Source organism: Scyliorhinus canicula, chromosome 23 (genome assembly GCF_902713615.1).
Source record: "Scyliorhinus canicula chromosome 23, sScyCan1.1, whole genome shotgun sequence".
NCBI lineage: Eukaryota > Metazoa > Chordata > Chondrichthyes > Carcharhiniformes > Scyliorhinidae > Scyliorhinus > Scyliorhinus canicula.
In genome coordinates this window covers 8,316,168-8,341,110 of record NC_052168.1, presented here as the reverse complement: position 1 = coordinate 8,341,110, position 24,943 = coordinate 8,316,168, and the positions used below count along the sequence as shown (strand labels likewise).

The 24,943-nt window shown below is 53.2% G+C and overlaps 1 protein-coding gene across 1 annotated transcript in view; it reads right to left on the bottom strand.

The window, feature by feature from the left end:
* Window positions 1-11,346: 11,346 nt before the first annotated feature.
* syt3 (synaptotagmin III) overlaps window positions 11,347-24,943 on the bottom strand; it is a 67,398-nt gene continuing 53,801 nt past the window's right edge. Inside the window, exons 6-8 of the mRNA XM_038783821.1 lie at window positions 21,064-21,193; window positions 16,108-16,231; window positions 11,347-12,153 (exon numbers count right to left, since the gene is read on the bottom strand). Coding sequence (XP_038639749.1) covers window positions 16,133-16,231; window positions 21,064-21,193 — 229 coding nt within the window. The 3' untranslated portion in view covers window positions 11,347-12,153; window positions 16,108-16,132. The remainder of the gene's footprint in view (window positions 12,154-16,107; window positions 16,232-21,063; window positions 21,194-24,943) is intronic.

The following is a 24,943-nucleotide window of genomic DNA, read 5'->3' as shown; positions in this document are numbered from 1 at the left end:
TAATCGAGAGGCCCAGGCTAATGCTCTGGGGGCACAGGTTCAAATCCAACCCCGGCACATGGTGGAATTTGAATTCAATTCATAAAATCTGGAATAAATAATAATCGCTTATTGTCACAAGTAGGCTTCAATTAAGTTACTGGGGAAAGCCCCTAGTCGCCACATTCTGGCGCCTGTTCGGGGAGGCTGGTACGGGAATTGAACCCGCGCAGCTGGCCTTGTTCTGCATTTCAAGCCAGCTGCTTAGCCCACTGTGCTAAACCAGCCCCCTATAAAGCGAGTCTCAGCAACGGTGGCCATTATTGTACTAATTGGTACACTCAGCGAGACCTTAGGTGTCCTCGTGCATCAGTCGCTGAAAGTAAGCGCGCAGGTACAGGAGGCAGTAAAGAAGGCAAATGGTATGTTGGCCTTCATAGCGAGAGGATTTGAGTACAGGAGCAGAGATGTTTTACTGCAGTTGTATAGGGCATTGGCGAGGCCACACCTGGAGTATTGTGGGCAGTTTTGGTCTCCTCATCTGAAGAAGGATGTACTTGCTATGGCGGGAGCAGGGCCGGCTCAAGGCACCGGCAACTCGGGCAGTCGCCCGGGGCGCCATGTGCTAGGGGGCGGCAGAGACTCGGGTCCCGCGCATGCGCAGTTGGGCCGGTGCCAACCAGCGCATGCGCGGTGGCCGCCCTCCCCCAGGGCGGCCCCACCCCCCCCCCCGGTCCGCCCCCCCCCCCGCTCGGTCCGCCCCCACCCCTCGGTCCGCTCCCCCCGCCCCCCCCTTCGGTCCGCTCCCCCCCCGCGGTCCGCCCCCCCCCTCGGTCCGCCCCCGCCCCACCCCCCCTCGGTCCGCCGCCCCCCCCCCCCTTCGGTCCGCTCCCCCCGCGGTCCGCCCCCCCGCCACCCCCTCGGTCCGCCGCCACCCCCCCCCCCCCCTCGGTCCGCCGCCCCCCCCCCCTCGGTCCGCCGCCCCCCCCTCGTTCTGCCCTCGGCCCCGCCCCCCCCTCGGCCCCACCCCCCACCCCCGGCCCCCCCCCTGGCCCCCCGGCCCCGCCCCCCCCTCCAAGGGCGGCGAAGTTCAGCTTGCCCGGGGCGCCAGCAACCCTAGGGCCGGCGCTGGGCGGGAGTGCAGCGAAGGTTTACCAGGCTGATTCCTGGGATGGTGGGACTGTCATATGAGGAGAGACTAAGTCGGTTAGGATTATATTCAACTGAAGTCTAGAAGAGTGAGAGGGGGGGTCTCATGGAAACTTACAAAATTCTCACAGGAATAGACAGGGTAGATTCAGAAAGAATGTTCCGGATGGTGAGGGAGTCCAGAACTAGGGACCGTAATTTGAGGATAAGGGGTAAACCTTTTAGGACTGAGGTGAGGAGAGAATGGTGAATCTGTGGAATTCGCTACCACAAGAAAGTAGTTGAGGCCAAAACGTTGTGTAATTTCAAGATGGAATTTGATACAGCTCTCGGGGTTAAAGGGGATCAAGGGATATGGGGGAAGGCGGGATCAGGGTATTGAACTTGATGATCAGCCACGATCATAATGAATGGCGGAGCAGCCTCGAAGGGCCGAATGGCCACCTCCTGCTCCTATTTTCTATGCTCCTAAAAACCCATCTGGTTCACTCATGTCCTTTAGGGAAGGAAATCTGCCGTCCTTACCCGGTCTGGCCTACATGTGACTCCAGACCCACAGCCTCAATTGGGCTAGAAAGCACCCTTTTCAAGGGCAATTCGGGATGGGTAATAAATGCTGCCTGCATCCCATCTTAAAAAAAAAAGAAAAAATGGATCCTAAATGAATGGAGAACGAGCTGAAAGGTGACATGGCCGATTACTGCTACTATTTTTATATTCCTGCCTCATTTTGGTCTTCATTGTTACCTGTACCGATGCACTCCAGCAGGTATGGTTGGTGAATTATCAGGAGGAGGAACTAACTGGGTGAGTTCCCAAACCTTCCAGCACCATCGCGCCTCCCTTCGAAGCCCCCTCAGTCTAGGGATGCTTCAATGTGACTGTATGGGAGACAGTGAGGGCTCCGGGTATGGGGTACAGTGAGGGCTCCGGGTATGGGGGACAGTGAGGGCTCCGGGTATGGGAGACAGGGAGGGCTCCGGGTATGGGAGACAGGGAGGGCTCCGGGTATGGGGGACAGTGAGGGCTCCGGGTATGGGGGACAGTGAGGGCTCCGGGTATGGGAGACAGGGAGGGCTCCGGGTATGGGAGACAGGGAGGGCTCCGGGTATGGGAGACAGTGAGGGTTCCGGGTATAGGGGACAGTGAGAGCTCCGGGTATGGGAGACAGTGAAGGTTCCGGGTATGGGAGACAGTGAGGGTTCCGGGTATGGGAGACAGTGAGGTATCCGGGTACGGGAAACAGTGAGGGTTCCGGGTATGGGAGACAGGGAGGGTTCCGGGTATGGGAGACAGTGAGGGCTCCGGGTATGGGAGGCAGTGAGGGCTCCGGGTATGGGAGACAGTGAGGGTTCCGGGTATGGGAGACAGTGAGGGCTCCAGGTATGGGAGACAGTGAGGGTTCCGGGTATGGGGGACAGTGAGGGTTCCGGGTATGGGGGACAGTGAGGGTTCCGGGGATGGGAGACAGTGAGGGTTCCGGGTATGGGAGACAGGGTTCCGGGTATGGGAGACAGTGAGGGCTCCAGGTATGGGAGACAGTGAGGGTTCCGGGTATGGGGGACAGTGAGGGTTCCGGGTATGGGGGACAGTGAGGGTTCCGGGGATGGGAGACAGTGAGGGTTCCGGGTATGGGAGACAGGGTTCCGGGTATGGGAGACAGTGAGGGTTCCGTGTATGGGAGACAGTGAGGGTTCCGGGTATGGGAGACAGTGAGGGCTCCGGGTATGGGGGACAGGGCTCCGGGTATGGGAGACAGTGAGGGTTCCGGGTATGGGAGACAGTGAGGGTTCCGGGTATGGGAGACAGGGTTCAATGTATGGGAGACAGTGAGGGTTCCGGGTATGGGAGACAGTGAGGGTTCAGTGAGGGTTCCGGGTATGGGAGACAGTGAGGGTTCAGTGAGGGTTCCGGGTATGGGAGACAGTGAGGGTTCCGGGTATGGGAGACAGTGAGGGTTCCGGGTATGGGAGACAGGGTTCCGGGTATGGGAGACAGTGAGGGCTCCGGGTATGGGAGACAGTGAGGGTTCCGGGTATGGGAGACAGTGAGGGTTCCGGGTATGGGAGGCAGTGAGGGTTCCGGGTATGGGAGACAGTGAGGGTTCCGGGAATGGGAGACAGTGAGGGTTCCGGGTATGGGAGACAGTGAGGGTTCAGTGAGGGTTCCGGGAATCGGAGACAGTGAGGGTTCCGGGTATGCGAGACAGTGCGGGTTCAGTGAGGGTTCCCGGTATGGGAGACAGTGAGGGTTCAGTGAGGGTTCCGGGTATGGGAGACAGTGAGGGTTCCGGGAATGGGAGACAGTGAGGGTTCCGGGTATGGGAGACAGTGAGGGTTCCGGGTATGGGAGACAGTGAGGGTTCAGTGAGGGTTCCGGGTATGGGAGACAGTGAGGGTTCCGGGAATGGGAGACAGTGAGGGTTCCGGGAATGGGAGACAGTGAGGGTTCCGGGTATGGGAGACAGTGAGGGTTCAGTGAGGGTTCCGGGAATCGGAGACAGTGAGGGTTCCGGGTATGGGAGACAGTGAGGGTTCAGTGAGGGTTCCCGGTATGGGAGACAGGGCTCCGGGTATGGGAGACAGTGAGGGTTCCGGGTATGGGAGACAGTGAGGGTTCCGGGTATGGGAGACAGTGAGGGTTCAGTGAGGTTTCCGGGTATGGGAGACAGTGAGGGTTCAGTGAGGGTTCCGGGAATCGGAGACAGTGACGGTTCCGGGTATGGGAGACAGTGAGGGTTCAGTGAGGCTTCCGGGTATGGGAGACAGTCAGGGTTCAGTGAGGGTTCCGGGTATGGGAGACAGGGTTCCGGGCATGGGAGACAGTGAGGGTTCCGGGAATCGGAGACAGTGAGGGTTCTGGGTATGGGAGACAGTGAGGGTTCAGTGAGGGTTCCGGGTATGGGAGACGGTGAGGGTTCCGGGTATGGGAGACAGTGAGGGTTCCGGGTATGGGAGACGGTGAGGGTTCCGGGTATGGGAGACAGTGAGGGTTCAGTGAGGGTTCCGGGTATGGGAGACAGTGAGGGTTCAGGGTATGGGAGACGGTGAGGGTTCCGGGTATGGGAGACAGTGAGGGTTCAGGGTATGGGAGACGGTGAGGGTTCCGGGTATGGGAGACTGTGAGGGTTCAGTGAGGGTTCCGGGATGGTGTGCTTTGCTTTCAGTATAGGTGCTAATCCTTAATCGCAGAAGGATTAACACAGGAATGATATCCTGACTTTACCCTCCCACAACCTCAGGAAGTACCAAATGCTAACACAGGACCACTGTGTCCAAAAATAACTCGAGGCAGAAAGAGATTTCACCGTTAGTCATGAAGGTTTTATTCAACAGTTCAGCCACAATTTGAGCGGAGTTAACACAACCAATTGAGAGGAAAAATAAAATAATCACATTTATTTCCCTGTTTTCATGGCTTTGAGTGCGTGTTTCCGTTTGACAAACACAGATGACACACATTGGAAAATATCCGACATACATTCACAATGGATGGGTTTGTTTTACAAGATTGGCTTTGACAATTCTGCCCCCCCCCCCCCCCCATCCACCCCCCACCCTCGCTTGTGTATCCTTAAAAAGGGGCAAATTATTGTTCGCTCCGCATGCCACTCGACGAGACAACACATGCAAAAAATGTTCGAAAGGAGACGCGGATTCCGACCCTCGTCACTGATAACATCTGGCAAATTGTACGAAGACAAAAAGAACAGAAATAGATGGATCGTTTGGAACTCTATTGCTCGGGATTGTTGCTGTCAGCCCCAATGTTATTCCTCTGAATGTCGTGTACCCTTGACTACACCTCCCCTCGCAGCCTTCCTCGCCTCCCTCTTTCTCTCCCTCTCCTCCAATAGCTGCCAGCCAATGGCACGTGTGCTCTCTCTGTTCCCCCACTGCGCTGAAATTCGGACGCATCCTGTCTCCCACTCAAACCCGACCTCCCCCAGGATTTTGTTCCTGCGTTAATCCTGAACCCCCCCACCCGTTAGCGCTGGTTAGTGGTTAGCACTGTTGCTTCACGGCACCAGGGCCCGGGGTTCGATTCCCGGCTTGAGTCACTGTCCCTGTGGAGTCTGCACGTTCTCCCCGTGTCTGCGTGGGTTTCCTCCGGGTGCTCCGGTTTCCTCCCACAAGTCCCGGAAGACGTGCTTGTTGGGTGAATTGGACATTTTGAATTCTCCCTCGGCGTACCCGAACAGACGCCGGAGTGCGGAGACGAGGGGATTTTCACAGTAACTTCATTGCAGTGTTAATGTCAGCCTACTTACGGCAATAAAGATTATTACTATTATCTTGCTTCGATCACGATGGCCGCCCCCCCGCCACCGCTCCCGATTTACCTCACGCACTACTTCCAACTCGGCATCATCAAAACCAGAAACAATCGTTGAGCATGTTACGGATATTTAATAAATAAAATAAATAATCTTTATTGTCAGAAGTAGGCTTACATTAACACTGCAATGAAGTTACTGTGAAAATCCCCTAGTCGCCACACTCCGGCGCCTGTTCGGGTACACGGAGGGAGAATTCAGAATGTCCAATTCACCTAACAGCACATCTTTCGGGACTTGAGGGAGGAAACCGGAGCACCCGGAGGAAACCCACGCAGACACGGGGAGAACGTGCAGACTCTAAGCCGGGAATTGAACCCAGGACCCTGGCGCTGTGAAGCAACAGTGCTAACCACTTTACCGCCGGGCCGTCCCACTGTGCAGGAAGGTCATTATTGCAGCGCGGTTGCCATTTTGAATCGGACGGCGAGACCCTCTCCAGGTTTCTTCTGGGGTACGTGCAAATGTCAGGAGTTAGGAGCCCAGGGTGGCCACTCGGCCCCTCGAGCATCCCCCCTACGCCCCCCGCCGATTCAATAGGATCGCGGCTGATCTGATTGTGGCCTGAGCTCAACGTCTCTGCCTGCCTCCCCATCGCCCTTGGTTGCAAGAACAGTCACTATGTGCCACTGCAAACCTGTTCTTGGAAAACACTATGTTCCGATACGTATTGACATCGAAATAGGAAGTGTCCATTCAGCCCTTCAAACCTGTTCTGCCTTTCAATAAGATCATGGCTGGTCTGTATATAAAATTCAGTTGTCCGCTTTGGATCTCTGACCCCCATGTCCTCGCCTCACGAAACTCTCAGTTTATTCATTTTTAAACCCCATAACCTCCACCCTGCAAAGGGCAAGAAGATAGATCCTGATTGCACCCCTGTCAGAATGGTGATCAAATCCCATTCTATTGGCACCTCCCCTGTCCCAGCAGTTCGAGTTGCTCTGGCAACATCCGCTTTTCCAAGGGTGCTGCAGCCTGGAGCTATGGACCGTGATGGTCGAGGATCCGATTTTCTTCTCCCTTACAGGGCTAACCACTCTTACCGTCCACCATTGGCGTGCGTTTAGAAGGATTTACCAGTTGACGCTCAACCTGTTTTGGCCGCTTTATGAAGCCAACTTCCTTGGCCATCAAGTCCTGGGGTGGGGCTGGAACAGGAGGTTCTGGCTCAGAGGCAGGGATGTTAACCCACTGTGAGCGCCACAATACCTCCTCTCCATTTCTTTATCAAACTGATTTAGAAATACAGCATAAAACTGAGGTCCCAGTACAGATTCCAATGCGAGTCAGATGCTCCCATTCAGAGGGCACACTCATTGTTCCGACCCTCTGTTTCTTACCTCCTAACCAATTCTCTACCCACATTATCTTAAAATCTCCATATTCTCGTTGGATTGGGCCCAGCTGAGAGATTTGCTGCAGACAACCTTACTCTGCTGAGTAAATATTAACTCTGTACAGTTACACAGTGAGCGATCATTACCCTGCTGAATACATAGTAACTCTGTACAGTTACACAGTGAGTGATCCTTACCCCGCTGAATAAATATTAACTCTGTACAGTTACACAGTGAGTGATCCTTACCCTGCTGAATAAATATTAACTCTGTACAGTTACACAGTGAGCGATCATTACCCTGCTGAATAAATATTAACTCTGTACAGTTACACAGTGAGTGATCCTTACCCTGCTGAATAAATATTAACTCTGTACAGTTACACAGTGAGTGATCCTTACCCTGTTGAATAGATAATAACTTTGTACAGTTACACAGTGAGCGATCCTTACCCTGTTGAATAAACAGTGACTCTGTACAGTTACACAGTGAGTGATCCTTACCCTGCTGAATAAACAGTGACTCTGGAGTTACACAGTGAGTGATTCTTACCCCATTGAATCAACAGTGACTCTATATAATTACACAGTGAGTGATCCTTACCCCGTTGAATAAACTGTGACTCTGTACAGTTACACAGTGAGTGATCCTTACCCCGTTGAATAAACAGTGACTCTGTACAGTTACACAGTGAGTGATCCTTACCCCGCAGAATAAACAGTGACTCTGTACAGTTACACAGTGAGTGATCCTTACCCCGTTGAATAAACAGTGACTCTGTACAGTTACACAGTGAGTGATCCTTACCCCGCAGAATAAACAGTGACTCTGTACAGTTACACAGTGAGTGATCCTTACCCCGCAGAATAAACAGTAACTCTGTACAGTTACACAGTGAGTGATCCTTACCCCGCAGAATCAACAGTAACTCTGTAGTTACACAGTGAGTCATCATTACCCTGCTGAATAGATCGTAACTTTGTACAGTTACACATTGTGATCCTTACCCTGCTGAATAAACAGTGACTCTGTACAGTTACACAGTGAGAAATCCTTCCCCTGCTGAATAAATAGTAACTCTACAGTTACACAGTGAGTTACACCAGAGGTGCGAGGAGAGGCTACGGAATAGCAGATTGGGTGAGGCCACCCCCACCAGTCTGACTCAGCTTCTAAGATAGGAAGTTCTGAAAACTAGAATTCAGTCCCCGCAATGCCTGTGCCCCCAAACCTGATTTCTGCTGTTACAGAAGTCTTTCCATGGATTTCAAGGTCTTTATGTTTATTCACTGTGTAACAGTGTGGAGCTGGTGTTTATTCAGCAGGGTAAGGATCATTCACTGTGTAACAGTGTGGAGTTGCTGTGAATTCAGCAGGGTAAGGATCATTCACTGTGTAACTGTGGAGTTGCTCAGAATTCATCAGGGTGTGGATCATTCACTGTGTAACTGTGTATGGAGTTGCTCAGAATTCAGCAGGGTAAGGATCATTCACTGTGTAACTGTATATGGAGTTGCTCAGAATTCAGCAGGGTAAGGATCATTCACTGTGTAACAGTGTGGAGCTGGTGTTTATTCAGCAGGGTAAGGATCATTCACTGTGTAACTGTGTGGAGTTGCTCAGAATTCAGCAGGGTAAGGATCATTCACTGTGTAACTGTGTGGAGTTGCTGTGAAGTCAGCAGGGTAAGGATCATTCACGGTGTAACTGTGGAGTTGCTCAGAATTCATCAGGGTGTGGATCATTCACTGTGTAACTGTATGGAGTTGCTCAGAATTCAGCAGGGTAAGGATCATTCACTGTGTAACTGTGGAGTTGCTCAGAATTCATCAGGGTGTGGATCATTCACTGTGTAACTGTGTATGGAGTTGCTCAGAATTCAGCAGGGTAAGGATCATTCACTGTGTAACAGTGTGGAGCTGGTGTTTATTCAGCAGGGTGTGGATCATTCACTGTGTAACTGTGTGGAGTTGCTCAGAATTCAGCAGGGTAAGGATCATTCACTGTGTAACTGTGTGGAGTTGCTGTGAATTCAGCAGGGTGAGGATCATTCACTGTGTAACTATATAGAGTTGCTGTGAATTCAGCAGGGTAAGGATCATTCACTGTGTAACTGTGTGGAGTTGCTGTGAATTCAGCAGGGTGTGGATCATTCACTGTGTAACTGTGTGGAGTTGCTGTGAATTCAGCAGGGTAAGGGATCATTCACTGTGTAACTGTGTGGAGTTGCTGTGAAGTCAGCAGGGTAAGGATCATTCACTGTGTAACTGTGTGGTGTTGCTCAGAATTCAGCAGGGTGTAGATCATTCACTGTGTAACTGTGTGGAGTTGCTCAGAATTCAGCAGGGTAAGGATCATTCACTGTGTAACTGTGTGGAGTTGCTCAGAATTCAGCAGGATAAGGATCATTCACTGTGTAACTGTGTGGAGTTGCTCAGAATTCAGCAGGGTAAGGATCATTCACTGTGTAACTGTGTGGAGTTGCTCAGAATTCAGCAGGGTAAGGATCATTCACTGTGTAACTGTGTGGAGTTGCTCAGAATTCAGCAGGGTAAGGATCATTCACTGTTTAACTGTGTGGTGTTACTCAGAATTCAGCAGGGTTAGGATCATTCACTGTGTAACTGTGTGATGTTGCTCAGAATTCAGCAGGGTAAGGATCATTCACTGTGTGACTGTGTGGAGTTGCTGTGAATTCAGCAGGGTAAGGATCACTCACGGTGTAACTGTATGGACCCACTGTTTATTCAACAGGGTGAGGATCACTCACTGTGTAACTGTGTGAAGTTGCTCTGAATTCAGCATGGCGAGGATCGTTCACTGTGTAACTGTGTGGAGTTGCTGTGAATTCAGCAGGGTAAAGATCATTGACTGTGTAACTGTCTGGAGTTGCTCAGAATTCAGCAGGGTGAGGATCGTTCACTGTGTAACTGTCTGGAATTGCTCAGAATTCAGCAGGGTGAGGATCGTTCACTGTGTAAACTGTGTGGAGTTCCTGAGATTCAGCAGGTTAATAGTTATTGCCACTTTTAATTATTACTGATCCATCGAAACATAAGACATTTTGAAAAGTAGGATAGCGAAGTGGGTTCGTTCGGGAGGATGGATGGAGAGAATTGGCTGGTATTGTATCATTTCAGGAACGGGCTGGTCGAGAGGAAATCTGATTGTGTTGGAGTAGACAAATATCCTTCACAGAGAGAGGAACAAAAAGGTGAGAACATTAGTGGAAGGGTCAGCATGGTACATGTGTTCACATCCCTTCAGGTGGGAGGGACTGCGCTGCCTTATTATCCATTGAAACGGATGGCTAGATGGGTGCTTGCAGAAATTCCTGCAGGAATAATACCCCCCTCCCCCACTATTTTGTGCCACTTATTAAAGGGGAATTGTCTATGACTGAATGCCTGCGTTCTCTGAAATAATACAAGACAGATCGATGCCCTCCTTCCATTCGTCGAAGCTTCAAAGGGTTCGTCCAAGCGATCTTGAAAACGGGCCTCTTCATGGAGCTTCCTCTCTCCCCGTGTCTGACTCCATAATCAGCCACCACCTCAAAGAATGGCGGGACAGAATCGAGGGGCCGAATGTCCTCCCGCTGCCTCTATACATCTATGATGCAGCGCAGTAGCATAGTGGTTGGCACTGTTGCTTCACAGCTCCAGGGTCCCGGGTTCGAGTCCCGGCTTGGGTCACTGTCTGTGCGGAGCCTGCACGTTCTCCCCGTGTCTGCGTGGGTTTCCTCCGGGTGCTCCGGTTTCCTCCCACAGTCCAAAGATGTGCAGGTTAGGTGGATTGGCCGTGCTAAATTGCCCTTACCGTGCAAAAAAGGTTGGGTGGGGTTACTGGGTTACAGGGACAGGGTGGAGGTGTGAGCTTGGGTAGGGTGCTCTTTCCAAGGACCGGTGCAGACTCGATGGGCTGAATGGCCTCCTTCTGCACTGTAAATTCTATGATTCCATGATTCTATGAATGTGCAAGTTGGATTGGAGGAAATGGTATGTCTTATTGAATGTAAGCGGTAAAAGACGAGCGGGAACTCAACACCCATGTGGATTATTAAATAGATGCCCATTCAGTGGCATCAAGATGCCCTCGAATGATGAATCAGACTAGAGCAGAATGGGGAAATCGTGGGCGGGAGCCTTGATAGCTTCTCTGCTTTCGGTTATTAAAGATCTCAATAATGCATCTTGGAATCTTAGTTACATCTGCTGTCTGGTTCGAATAGCTTCTGATTAGCTGCCCACGAACATCTGGATCAACTGGGTAACAATGATAAAGAACACATGTTGGCAGGTTCGGGCTGGGTGTGAGGTGGTCATGGAGGGTTTGGGTGGGGAGGGGGGGGGGTGTTAGCGGGAATAGATCCCCTCACTGCTGCCTCAGGAGATAGCGTTATCCTTGTCCCAAACATTCCAAGTGGACCAGAGACAGAGTGACATTGGGCAATGATGCAGAGTTAGCCAACCCCGATGGCGTTCCGACGGGCGGCTTGGCGTAGAGATTGTCCCCACCGACGGCCCCTCTTCCCCCCCCCCCCCCCCCCCCACCCCCTCAACTCCAGAGACGGGGGGGAATGAATCCAGATGGAAATCCACTTAGCAAGATGGCTACAGTGTGACCCGAGGACCCACAAATCTTAGCGCCTCGAAAGCAAGTTACCAGCTCAAGAAAAAAGAACACCCCAAATCGTCTGAAATTCCTGGGTCGAGACACACATCCAGAAGCTCTTCCTCCCTCCATCCCGTCCGTCCTGCTGCCCGATTGGTGGGAATTTGCAGAGAATGGATCGGGTTTTGACTTGACGAAGTAGTCCCAGGTTGTGGGGGTGAAAGGGTTGGTGAGGGGGTTGGTGGAGGGGGTATGGGTGATGGAGGACAGGGGGAAGATATACGGTGGGGGCCACCGATTTCCCACTCACACATGTCCCACCCAAGCCACACACATATCCACGACGTACATGGTCAAACATGCATTCTAAATGAAGTCATTTTTCTTTGCTCCGAAAATTTGGTTTCGCAGTTGCATCCCTTTCAGAACGTTCCCTTCGGTTTCAGCTGGAGGGGGTGGGGGGGAGGGAGGGGTTGGTCCTGATTTGGGCTCCCAGGCGTCCCCTCGACAATGCGCGCACGTGGCAGTTGAATGTCGTTCGAAATGGACCATGGGCTTAATCTATGAGTTTACCCCCTTTCCTTCATTGCCCACTTCGCTCGTACTCGCTCTCCTCCGACCTGGATGCAGAAGTTGTACTTTTTGCTTTCCGCCTTTCTTTCTCTCTTTCGCGATGAAGAAAGGATTGTTAAAACTGAAGAAAAGTAAGAAAGCGCTGCTGGCTTCTTGTGTTCCCTGCGGGGGAGAGAGAGAAGGAAAGAGAGTGGATGAAAAATTGACGGTAAATAGATTTTCGCCGTCCCTATTTAGCACAAAATCTCAATGTTGTCTGCCTTGATCACAAAGGCACAGCTATTGCTATCCGTCAGATCGCTTTTCATCAGCCTCTGTGTTCACCTCACTCTCTTCAGTCTTACCCTTTTTGTCACTTCTTGTCATTTTCAAAGGCTAAATTGATTGGATTTCAATTCCACCAGCTGCCGTGGTGGGATTTGAACTCTTGCCCCAGCGACTTAACCCCAGGATTACTAGGGTATTGCTACCGTCTCCCCACCACTTCACTCTGACTGCCACTGTATCCAACTCGCGTTTCAAATCTGTTTGTTCCTCTCTCTGACAGAAACCCTCAAAGCTCTTCTAGAGCCAGGGAGGCCATTCAGCCCATCGTTCCTTGGCTGACCGAGGAAGACCATAAAACTGTAAGACTGTGAGCAGAATTAGGCCACTCGACCCATCGAGTCTGCTCCGCCATTCAATCATGGCTGATATTTTTCTCATCTCCATTCTCCTGCCTTCTCCCCATAACCCCTGATCCCCTTATTAATCCAGAACCTATCTATCTCTGTCTTAAAGACTCTCAGTGATTTGGCCTCCACAGCCTTCTGCGGCAAAGAGTTCCACAGATTCACCACCCTCTGGTTGAAGAAATTCCTCCTCATCTCTGTTTTAAAGATCGTCCCTTTGGTCTGAGATGGTGTCCTCTGCTTCTAGTTTTTCCTACCAGTGGAGACATCCTCTCCCCGACCACTCTATCCAGGCCTCACAGTATCCTGTAAGTTTCAATAAGATCCCTCCTCATCCTTCTGAACGCCAACGAGTACAGACCCAGAGTCCTCAACCGTTCCTCATGTGATTGAAGCAATCTAAACCCATTTTGCAGCCTGGGGGGCGGTGGCTCTGTTAGGTCACAGTTCATCTCCCCACAGCCCTTCCAGATAGCAAGTTCCAGACTCCCCACCACACTTTGGGTGAAAAAGATTTCTCAACTTCTCTCTACTCCTACTACCATTTACTTTAAACCTGTGCGTCCTGGCTATTGATCTCTCTCTCTGCTCAGGGAAGTACGTCCTTCCTATCTATTCCGTCTAGATGCCTCATCATTTTATAACCTCGCCTATCCAATCCTTTCTCGTTCCCCGTGTTCCCCATTGGAAAACGCAAACATGTGAAAAAGGGACATTCGGCCCCTCCAACCTACACCGTTTAATAAGATCATGTCTGATCAAATTGTGTTGAATTCTACATTCCCATCTACCCCCTCCACCCGATAACCTTTGATCCCCTGCCCAACAAGAATCTATGTGCCTCCACTTTAAAAATATTCAGTGACTCCACCTCCTTCTTTTGTATTCGCTCATGGGCAGCACGGTTCAGTTCCCGTACCAGCCTCGCCGAACAGGTGCCGGAATGTGGCGACTAGGGGCTTTTCACAGTAACTTCATTGAAGCCTACTTGTGACAATAAGCGATTTTCATTTCATTTCATGTGGGGCGTCGCTGGCTGGGCCCACGTTTATTGCCCACCCCTGAGGGGCAGGTAAGAGTCAACCACATCGCCGTGGGCCTGGAGTCACATGTAGGCCAGACCGGGGAAGGACGGCAGATTCCCTTCCTCAAGAGCATTGGTGAACCAGATGGGCTTTTATGACAATTGACAATGGTTTCATGGTCATCATTAGACTTTTCTTAATTCCGGATTTTAAAAAAAATTGAATTCAAATTTCACCAACCGCCCCGGTGGGATTCGAACCCGGGTCCCCAGAGCATGACCGTCTGGGAGCAAAGTGTTCTCCTCATCTCTGTCCAAAAAGGGACAGCACGGTGACGCAGTGGGTTAGCACTGCTGCCTCGCGGCGCCGAGGTCCCAGGTCGATCCCGGCTCTGGGACACTGTCCGTGTGGAGTTTGCACGTTCTCCCTGTGTTTGTGTGGGTTCCCCCCCCCCCCAACCCAAAGATGTGCAGGGTAGATGAATTGGTCAGGCTAAATTGCCCCTTAATTGGAAAAAAACGATTTGGGTACTCTAAATTTATTTTTTAAAAAGAAAAAAAAAAATCTCTGTCCTAAAGGTGTGACCAATAATTTGAAAACAGTTCCCCCTAGTTCCGGACTGACCCACAAAAGGAAACGTCCTTTCCATGCCCACCTTGTTGAGACCGTTAAGGATCTTACATACTTCAGTCAAGTCCTGCCCTCACTCTCCTAAACTCCAGTGGAAACAAGCCCAGTCTGTCCAAACTCTCCTCAGAAGACAACCCGCCCATTCCAGACATCGACCCGATGTTCCCGGCCTCATAAATCTCCTCTGTACCCTCTCTACTGCAATCATCCCGTTTTTGTAATATGTTGACCAAACTGTACGCAGTACTCCACCTGTGTCGCAACTAGTGTTCGTATTGTCATGTGAGTGACCCTTTCAGAAATGTTTTTGTCTTATCACATGGCTTCAGTGATCTCATTATGTGGGTGGAGCTGGGCTGTGGCTCTGGGTTTTACTTTCGCTTTCGTTTGGGGTTTGTTTGTGGCTCTGTGTTTTTGCTTTCATTTTCACATTTGGCTGCTGCGCTCAGAAAGAGGAGTGTCTCCCTGTCTTCAGTTTGAAAGCTGTTCCCAGGATACTTGATAACTTAAAGGAAATAATTGCTTTCTGGAAGGAAGTCAAACCTGCTGTTTTGGAAAGGAAACAAGAGCATCCACACCAGGGGCGAAATTCACCCCTACCCGGCGGGGCGAGGGGGTCCCGGCATAGCGGAGTGGCGTCAATCACTCCGGCATCGGGCCTCCCCATAGGTGCGGAATTCTCCACACCTTTGAGGGGCTAGGCCCGTGCCGCAGTGGCTCCCGCTCCGCCGATGGCGGCAAAACTGCCGGCAATGGCCTTTGGCGCTATTCCGCCCAGCGTCGGGGCTGGCCGAAAGGCCTTCTCCGGTCCACGCTTGCGCCGGAGTGTCAGCGGCCGCTGACGTCACCACTGGCGCATGCGCGGTGGAGGGGGTCTCTTCCGCCTCCGCCATGGTGGAGGTCGTGGCAGCGGCGGAAGAAAAAGAGGGCCCCCACGGCACTGGGCCACCCGCCGATCGGTGAGCCCCGATCGCGGGCCAGGCCACCGTGGGGGCACCCCCCCCGGGGTCCGATCGCACCCCCACCCCCAGGACCCTGGGGGCCCGCTCGCGCAGCCAATCCCGCCGGCACAGAGGTGGTTTAAACCACGTCGGCGGGATTGACCTGTCAGCGGTGGGATTCGGCACGTCGCGGGCCGGAAAATCGCCACGGAGGGCACGCCGATCGCTGCGTGGGGGGGGGGGGGCGGGATTTACCACGATTCCCGGGTGGCGGAGAATTCCGGCCACGGCGGGGGCGGGATTTACGCCGGCCCCGGGCGATTCCCCGACCCTGTGGGGGCCGGCGAATTCCGCCCCAGGTCTTGTGTGCTGGGCCACACCTTTGAGAAAGGGTCATTGGTTTAAGGGATCTTGTTATTAAATTGGAACAGTTAAAGGGGGGAATTTATTAAGGGTGATACATAGATTCCTGTAGCTGCGTGGGGCATTTATGTGTATAGTTGATAAGAATACTTACTGTGGGTGTTTATAAAAATTAAATTTGTAGACTAAAGCTTGTTTTGATTAAAAGTGCTTAAGGCCTCTGTTGAATAACATCTAAAAGGCCCGAGTCCTCATCACAACCAACATCGATAAACTGTTGTCGGTCAGGTGAACTCCATGATATAACTTTGGAGTTTCCTAAACCCTGGCCCATAACAGTATGTTCTTTTCCCCTACTCTCAGTCACTCAGTTGATGCTCTCCCCCTACGCCCCCCCCCCCCGCCCACACCCCCCCCCCCCCCCCCCCCCCGCCTCCCCGCCTCGCCTGTTTCTAACTAACCCGAGAGAGAGAAGGCAGCACTCACCTTTATATGAGGCATGATAAGACACTCAGTCTGAATGAGGACTTTCCACCACAATGCTAACTGGTTTGCTGGCACCAGCACTGGCAGTGTAAGTCTTCGTCATGTAACTATTCATCAATTTTTCCTGAGGGATTAAAACAAAAGGAAGATGTGGAAAATTGAAATGAGTTTAAAGACTCTCCACTGTCAATATCTCAACAATACACTGTCGTAAGGTCCCCCCCCTTCCCCCCCCCCCCCCCCCCCCCCCCCCCGGGTTGCTGCTGCTACTGTCCCCGTACCCTATCGCTGAGCCAGAAAGTCGAGGAAAGGTTGCCACCGCCTAAAGAACCCTTGTACCGATCCTCTCAGGGCGAATTTGACCTTCTCTAGCTTAATGAAACCCGCCATGTCGTTGATCCAGGTCTCCACGCTTGGGGGCCTCGCATCCTTCCACTGTAGCAAAATCCTTCGCCGGGCTACTGGGGACGTAAAGGCCAGCACACCGGCCTCTTTCGCCTCCTGCACTCCTGGCTCCACCCCAACCCCAGAAAATCGCGAGTCCCCAGCCTGGCTTGACCCTGGATCCTACCACCCTCGACACCGTCCTCGCCACCCCCTTTCCAGAACTCCTCCAGTGCCGGGCATGCCCAGAACATATGGCCATGGTTCGCTGGACTCCCCGAACACCTGACACACCTGTCTTCACCCCCAAAGAACCTACTCATCCTCGTCCCAGTCATGTGGGCCCGGTGCAGCACCTTGAATTGGATGAGGCTAAGCTGCGTACATGAGGAGGAAGAGTTAACCCTCTCCAGGGCATCAGCCCATGTCCCATCTTCGATCTGTTCCCCCAGTTCCCCCTCCCACTTAGCCTTTAGCTCCTCTACTGACGCCTCCTCCACCTCCTGCATTACCTTGTAGATATCGGATATCTTCCCCTCCCCGACCCAGACCCCCGAGAGCACCCTGTCACTCACCCCCCTCGTGGGAAGCAAAGGGAATCCTTCCACCTGCCGCCTAGCAAACGTCTTTACCTGCAGATACCTGAACATGTTCCCCAGGGTGAGCCCAAATTTCTCCTCCAACTCCCCCAGGCTCGCAAACCTCCCATCAATAAACAGGTCCCTCAGCTGTCTGATGCCCACTCTGTGCCAATCCTGGAACCCCCCCATCAATGTTCCCTGGACAAACCGATGGTTCCCCCTTAACGGAGCCTCCATTGAGCTCCCCACTTCCCCCTATGTCGCCTCCACTGCCCCCAAATCTTGAGGGTAGCCACCACCACCGGACTCGTGGTATACCTCGTAGGAGGGAGCGGCCACGGCACCGTTACCAGGGCCCCCAGGCTTGTATCTCCACAGGACGCCCTCTCCATCCGTTTCCATGCTGCCCCCTCACCCTCCATTACCCACTTGCGCACCATCGACACATTGGCCGCCCAATAATACCCCGAGAGATTGGGTAACGCCAGCCCCCCACCATCTCTACCCCGCTCCAAGAAGACCCTCTTCACCCTCGGGGTCCCATGCGCCCAAACAAAGCTCATGATGCTGCTAGTCACCCTCCTAAAAAAGGCCCTAGGGATAAAGATGGGCAAACACTGAAAGAGGAACAAGAACCTCGGGAGAACCGTCATTTTGACGGACTGCACTCTACCCGCCAGCGATAGCGGCACCATGTCCCACCTTTTGAATTCCTCCTCCATCTGCTCCACAAGCCTGGTAAAATTAAGCTTATGGAGAGTCCCCCAACTCCTGGCCACCTGCACCCCCAGGTATCTGAAACTCTTCACTGCCCTCTTAAATGGGAGTCTCCCAATTTCCTCCTCCTGATCACCCGGGTGTACTACAAATACCTCACTCTTGCCTAGATTTAACTTATAGATTTAACCGAGAAGCTCCCAAACTCAGCCAACAGCTCCATCACCCCCGGCATTCCCCCCTCTGGGTCCGCCGCATACAACAGGTCGTCCGCATACAGTGATAACCTATGTTCTTCCCCACCCCGCACCAGGCCCCTCCACCTCCCCGACTCCCTCAGCGCCAAAGCCAGAGGTTCTATCGTCAGTGCAAAAAGCAAGGGGGACAGGGGGCACCCCTGCCTGGTCCCACGGTAGAGCCTGAAGTACTCTGATCTCCTACCATTGGTAACTACACTCGCCATCGAGGCCTCATAGAGCAACCTCACCCATTTGATGAACCCCTCCCCGAATCCGAACCGCTCCAGCACCTCCCACAGGTACCCCCTCTCAACTCTATCAAACGCCTTCTCTGCATCCAGTGCCACCACTATCTCCACCTCCCCCTCCACCGCTGGCATCATAAGAACATCTAACAATCTCCGCACATTCGTGTTGAGCTGCCTTCCCTTGACAAATCCTGTCTGATCCTCGTGTATCACCCCTGGCACACAGTCCTCTATCCTGGTGGCCAGGATCTTCGCCAGCAACTTAGCGTCAACATTGAGGAGCGAGATTGGCCTGTATGATCCACACTGCAAGGGGTCCTTATCCCGCTTCAGGATCAGAGAGATCAGCGCCCGTGACATCGTCGGGGGTAAAGCCCCCCCCTCCCATGCCTCATTGAAGGCTCGCACCAACAGGAGGCCCACCAGATCCGCATACTTTTTATAAAATTCCACCGGGAACCCATCCGGCCCCGGCGCCTTACCTGACTACATTTGACCAATCCCCCTGACTAGCTCCTCCAACTCTATCGGCGCCCCCAGCCCCTCCACCAGCTCCTCTTGCACCTTTGGGAAACATAGCCTGTTCATGAAGCTCTCCATCCCCTCCCCCCCCATCGGTGGCTCCGACCGGTACAGTTCTTCGTAGGTCCCTAAAGACCCCGTTCACCTCTGCCCCCTTCTGCACCACATTCCCACCCTTATCCGTCACTCCACCAATTTCACTAGCCGCATCTCGCCTACGGAGCTGATGCGCCAACATCCTGCTCGCCTTCGCCCCATACTCATATACCGCGCCTTGCGCCCTCCTCCACTATGTCTCCGCCTTTCTGGTGGTCAACAAGTCGAACCTGGCCTGCAAACTACGCCGTTCCCCCAGCAACCACTCCTCCGGGGCCTCCGCGTACCTCCTATCCACATCCAGGAGCTCCCCCACCAGTCTCTCCCTCTCCCTCCTCTCCCTCCTTTCCCTATGGGCCCGGATGGAAATCAGCTCCCCCCGGATCACTGCTTTCAGAGCCTCCCAGACCATCCCCACCCGGACCTCCCCCGTGTCGTTGGTCTCAAGATACCCCTCAATACTTCCCCGGACCCTCCTACACACCTCCTCATCAGCCAGCATCCCCACATCCAGGCACCACAGCGGGCGCTGGTCCCGTGCCTCTCCTCTACCCCCCCGGCCCACACCAGCTCCTTCCTGGCCATTCCAGCAGCAACCCGGTCCCCCCTCCACCCCCCCGCACCCCACCCCCCCAGGCTAGGACCCCTCCTAGCCGCGACGCACCCTCCATGGTACTTCCGTGAGTCAGCTGACTTCTGCTGACTCCGGCAACTCGCGCTAAAACCCGGCCCCTCCCGACATGGGGTCATCCCCCCTCCTGCCACACCTCCTTGGCACCGCTTCAGCACGGGAAAAAACCAGTAGAGGCCACGCCCCCACCGCCAGCTCCACCCCCCCGCCCCGCAGCACGAGAAACCAGAGGAAAGCCCGCGCTTTCACACTGCCCCACCCCACCCTTCTGACGCAGCTCCCCAAATTCCAGCTCCACCCCATCCCCCAGCCCCGTACAGAAGAGAAAATAAAAAAAAACCCCAACATTCCCCATATAACCCAAAACCAAACCCAACAGACCCACCCGGAAACAGAGCAAAAAACCAGCATAAAAAACACATGTCAAAGTTACAAAAACAGCACAGCAAACAGCAACGACCATAGTTCACCGGACCCCACAGCCCCCAGACCCTAGTTCGAGTCCAGCTTCTCCGCCTGTACAAAGGCCCACGCCTCCTCCGGGGACTCGAAGTAGTGGTGCCGGTCCTTATATGTCACCCACAGACGCGCAGGCTGCAGCATTCCAAATCTGACCTGCTTGGCATGCAGCACCGCCTTCGTCCGGTTGAACCCGGCCCGCCGCTTAGCCACCTCCGCACTCCAGTCCTGGTAGATTCACACTACTGTGTTCTCCCACTTGCTGCTCCTCTCTTTCTTGGCCCAGCGCGGCACACACTCCCGGTTGCTGAATCGATGGAACTGCACCAGCACCGCCCTCGGGGGCTCATTTGTCTTGGGCCTCCTGGCCAGCACTCTGTGGGCTCCCTCAAGCTCCAGGGGCAAATGGAAGGACCTCGCTCCCATCAACGAGCTCAGCATCATGGTCACATAAGACGGAAGATCCGACCCCTCCAGCCCCTCCGCCAGACCCAGGATCCTCAAATTCTTTCGCCTCGTGCGGACGTCCAGCTCCTCCAAGCGGTCTTGCCACTTTTTGTGAAGTGCCTCGTGCAACTCCGTTCATGGGACATGTGTGTTGCAGGCTGGGCCAGCATTTATTGCCCATCCCTACTTGCCCCTTGAAGGGGCAGTTAAGAGTCAACTGCTGTGGGGGGGGGGGTCTGGGCCGCATGTAGGCCAGACCGGGTAAGGACGGCAGATTTCCTTCCCTATAAAGGGCTGGTTTTGAAAGCAGGCCAGCAGCACGGTTCGATTCCCGTACCAGCCTCCCCAAACAGGTGCCAGAATGTGGCGACTAGGGGCTTTTCACAGGAAGCCTACTCGTGACAATAAGCGATTTTCATTTCATTTCATAATGCAGACCAGATGGGTTTTTACGATAATTGGCAATTATCATTAGACTTTTAACTCCAGATTTTTATGAATTCAAGTTTCGCCATGTGTGGGATTTGAACCGGGTTCCTCTGGGTCTCTGGCTAACTAGTCCAATGACAACACCACTACGCTACGGCCTCCCCACAGGGAAACCTGAAGCATCTGGAGCGTCTGAAGCTTACCTCAATCAGCTGGTGCCACTGCTCAATGGGCTTGCGAGGATTGGCCAACATTTCGTTCCAGTGCTCCCGACCTGGCCCATCAGCGTCATTGCCCACGCAACACATCCCGATAACCTCGTTGTGACCAATACTGCGGAGAGAGTAAGAGGGGTGTCAGCAGCAAGTCTGGTACCATGGACTCTGGAAATTTGAAATCTGTTCAGTCCGCAACCCTGAGTTTCCAGGTGATTGTAACTTTAACTCTTACCCCTGGCTTCCAATCTGACCTCTCTGTCCTTGGCCTGCCTATATTTTCCAGTCAAGCTCAAGAAACATAATAATAACAATCTTTATTAGTGTCGCAAGTAGGCTTACATTAACACCGCAATGAAGTAACTGTGAAAATCCCCTAGTCGCCACACTTCGGCTCCTGTTCGGGTACACTGAGGGAGATTTCAGAATGTCCAATTCACCTAACAGCACGACCTTCGGGACTTGTGGGAGGAAATCGGAGCGCCTTGTCCTTCGACCTCGGCACTCACCAGCCGCCAGGACTCAACACCGACGTTCAACAACTTTCGATCATAACCGTCGCCTTCGTTTTGTTCAGTGGCCGCGATTTGTCCCAGAATGCCACCGAACCTACACATCTTTGGACACTTGGGGGCAATTTTCTAGCGCGGCCAATCGTCCCTAACCCTGCACATCTTTGGACTGCGGGAGGAAACCGGAGCACCCGGAGGAAACCCACGCAGACACGGGGAGAACGTGCAGACTCTGCACAGTCACCCGAGGCCGGAATCGAACTGCCGCCGTGACGTGGCAGTGCTAACCACTGGGCCACCGCGCTGGTTCTGTGGGTTGGGTGTCCTGGGCCAGGGAAGCTTGAGGGGAGAAATGTTCCTTCTTTCCAGCTCGCACTAACCCTCACTGTCAAGACCATTCCCAAGTGCACTGGGGCTAACTAGTGCTTTTTGAAGTGTGATCCCTGATGTAAGGTAGGAGAGTTTGCGCAAAGCTGGCCCCCACAAGCAACAATGAGGTAAATGATCTGTTATTCTTCGTGATCTTGGCTCAGGGATATATTAGGAAACGGATAGGGAGGGCTATTATGCAGAAGGGGTTACATAGATGCACCTCTGTTGGAACTCGTTGAAAAGAAATCCAACAGCTGTTTGCAATCCGAGTTCACTTTCCCACTTCCCGCTCAATCTTATTCTGAATATATTTATCAAGAGAAGCTGGAATTTTGAACGTTATGAAACGGTATCTCCTCGAGGAGCTAAAAGGCTTCAGCTGTGAATAGCTTGCACTCCCTACCAGGACAAGTCCCATTGACAGGTCAACGCAGCTACCATTAAAATATTTTACATTTAAAGATAGGGCCCCTCCCCCATCCCCCCCCCCCCCCGCCCGCCCGCCCTTTCCCCCCTCACCCCTCCACCTGCTCCACTCCCCCCCCACCCCCATTGAGGGGGACGCAACCCAGAAATTCACAGTGCACCATGGTGCTTAACCAATCAACCGCCGTTAATCCTTTAAACGCCATTGTCTGTGCACCTCCTCGTTTAAATAATTTATCGTAGAACAACTGCCTGATAGGATAACCAGGATAAACAAAATAATAAACCACTAACACCAATTGACTACTGTGGAACCACTGCAAAATACGTCTGTCCTCCAGCACGACCTACTCCCAACTCCCAGACCACAGGGCCACGTGATGGGTTTACACTGCCACCTTGTGGTCGGCGGTCGTGCATCACATTATGTACAAACCTGCCTTATGCATATCATCAAATGAGCTACTGCAAAATACGTCTATCCACTAAAACGACCTGCTCCCAACTCCCAGATCACAGGGCCACGTGATAGGTTTACACTGCCACCTTGTGGTCAGAGGTCGTGCATCACATTATGTACAAACCTGCCTTATGCATATCATGATATGAGCGACTGCAAAATATGTCTATACACTAAAACTACCTATTCCCAACTCCCAGACCACGGGGCCATGTGATAGGTTTACACTGCCACCTTGTGGTCGGAGGTCGTGCATCAAATTATGTACGAACTCTTGGGCTCTTGAATCCAATTGGAGGCCTTCCAGGACAAGAGGAGCGGAGCTAACATTCCAGGGATGAAGGTCTCCCATCTGGGATGTGATGAAGGTGTTAAAGAAGCTATGCGTCAAGGTAAAGTTAGATTTAAATTCCACTTTGGGCGAACTTCTTTCAAGATTTTCAGAAACCCCAGGCCGACAATAAATCCTTGAGATTGTATGCTCGAAACGTTTGAATCTTCTTGTGAATATATTAGTATAATTCTCCGTACAAGAGGAGAGGTAAGGTAGCTTATGTTATATCGCCAGGTTGTGCTATGCAGCCTCTTTGAGCCTAGTTAATAATACCTTTGGTAAAAGACAGAGCGAAAGTCATGGAGGAGCTGATGTAACAGGCCCCTTCAGCTGAACTTAAAAACAAGGCTATTGTAATGTAAGGGTGATAGATAAAGAAAGAGACAATGGGAGAGGTTTGAATGCACTTTATCGCTGGAAAGCTCCCTTTGTCCCGTGTTGATTGTGAGGTCCAGAGTCACGGGATTGACGCCGGCCCCCGCGATTCTCCGACCCAGCGGGGAGTCGAAGAATCCCGCCCCAGATGTGAGGTAATGCATTTGGGAAGGTCTAATAGGGGCAGCACGGTAGCATTGTGGATAGCAGAATTGCTTCACAGCTCCAGGGTCCCAGGTTCGATTCCGGCTTGGGTCACTGTCTGTGTGGAGTCTGCACATCCTCCCTGTGTGTGCGTGGGTTTCCTCCGGGTGCTCCGGTTTCCTCCCACAGTCCAAAGATGTGCAGGTTAGGTGGATTGGCCATGCTAAATTGCCCTTAGTGTCCAAAATTGCCCTTAGTGTTGGGTGGGGTTACTGGGTTAAGGGGATAGGGTGGAGGTGTTGACCTTGAGTAGGGTTCCGGACACACTGGGCACGATTCTCCGCTGCCCACGACGGGTAGGAGAATAGCGGGAGGGCCTTCCCGACATTTTTCCTGACCTCCCGCTATTCTCCGCCCCCCCCCCCCCCCCCCCACGGCCGCCCCACGACACGAATCGCTGCTCGCCGTTTTTTACGGCGAACAGCAATTCTCCCCAGGCCGATGGGCCGAGTTCCCAGGCCTTTACGGCCGTTTTCACGAACGCAAACACACCTGCTCTCACCGTTTGTGAAAACGGCCGCAAAGTGCCGACCCGGACAACTATGGCACCGATTGGCACGGCCGCACCACGGCCGTGCCAAGGGTGGCATGGGCCTGCGATCGGTGGGCACCGATCGCGGGCAGCGGGTCCGATACCCACGCACTATTTGTTCCTCCACCGCCCCGCAGGATCAGTCCGCACGACGGCCCGTGCATGCGCGGGTTTGACGCATATGCGTGATGACGTCATCCGCGCATGTGTGGGTTGGAGCCGTCCAACCCGCGCATGCGGGGCTGACGTCATCGTGCGCGTCAGCCGCCGTGACGCTTGGCGCGCGGGCTTAGCGACGGTCGCTAAGCCCGCGATGCCGTGCTTCACGGGGCCGCGCTGCTAGCCCTGCCCGGGGGGGGAGAATCGGGTCCCGGGAGGGGGCGCGGAGGCTGCCGTGAAACACGGCCAGTTTCACGGCAGCCTTTACGACTCTCCGCATTTGCGGAGAATCGCGCCCACTGGATGCAGGGACATTGTTCCCTCGGGCTTGGGGTGTCTAGAACAAGAGGTGACGGTTTCAGGATGCGAGGTTGGCTATTTAGGACTGAGATGAGGAGAAACCTCTTCACTCAATGGGTGATGAACCTGCGGAATTCTCTACCACAGAAAGCTGTGGAGGCCACGTCACTGAGCATACTTAAGAAGGAAATAGA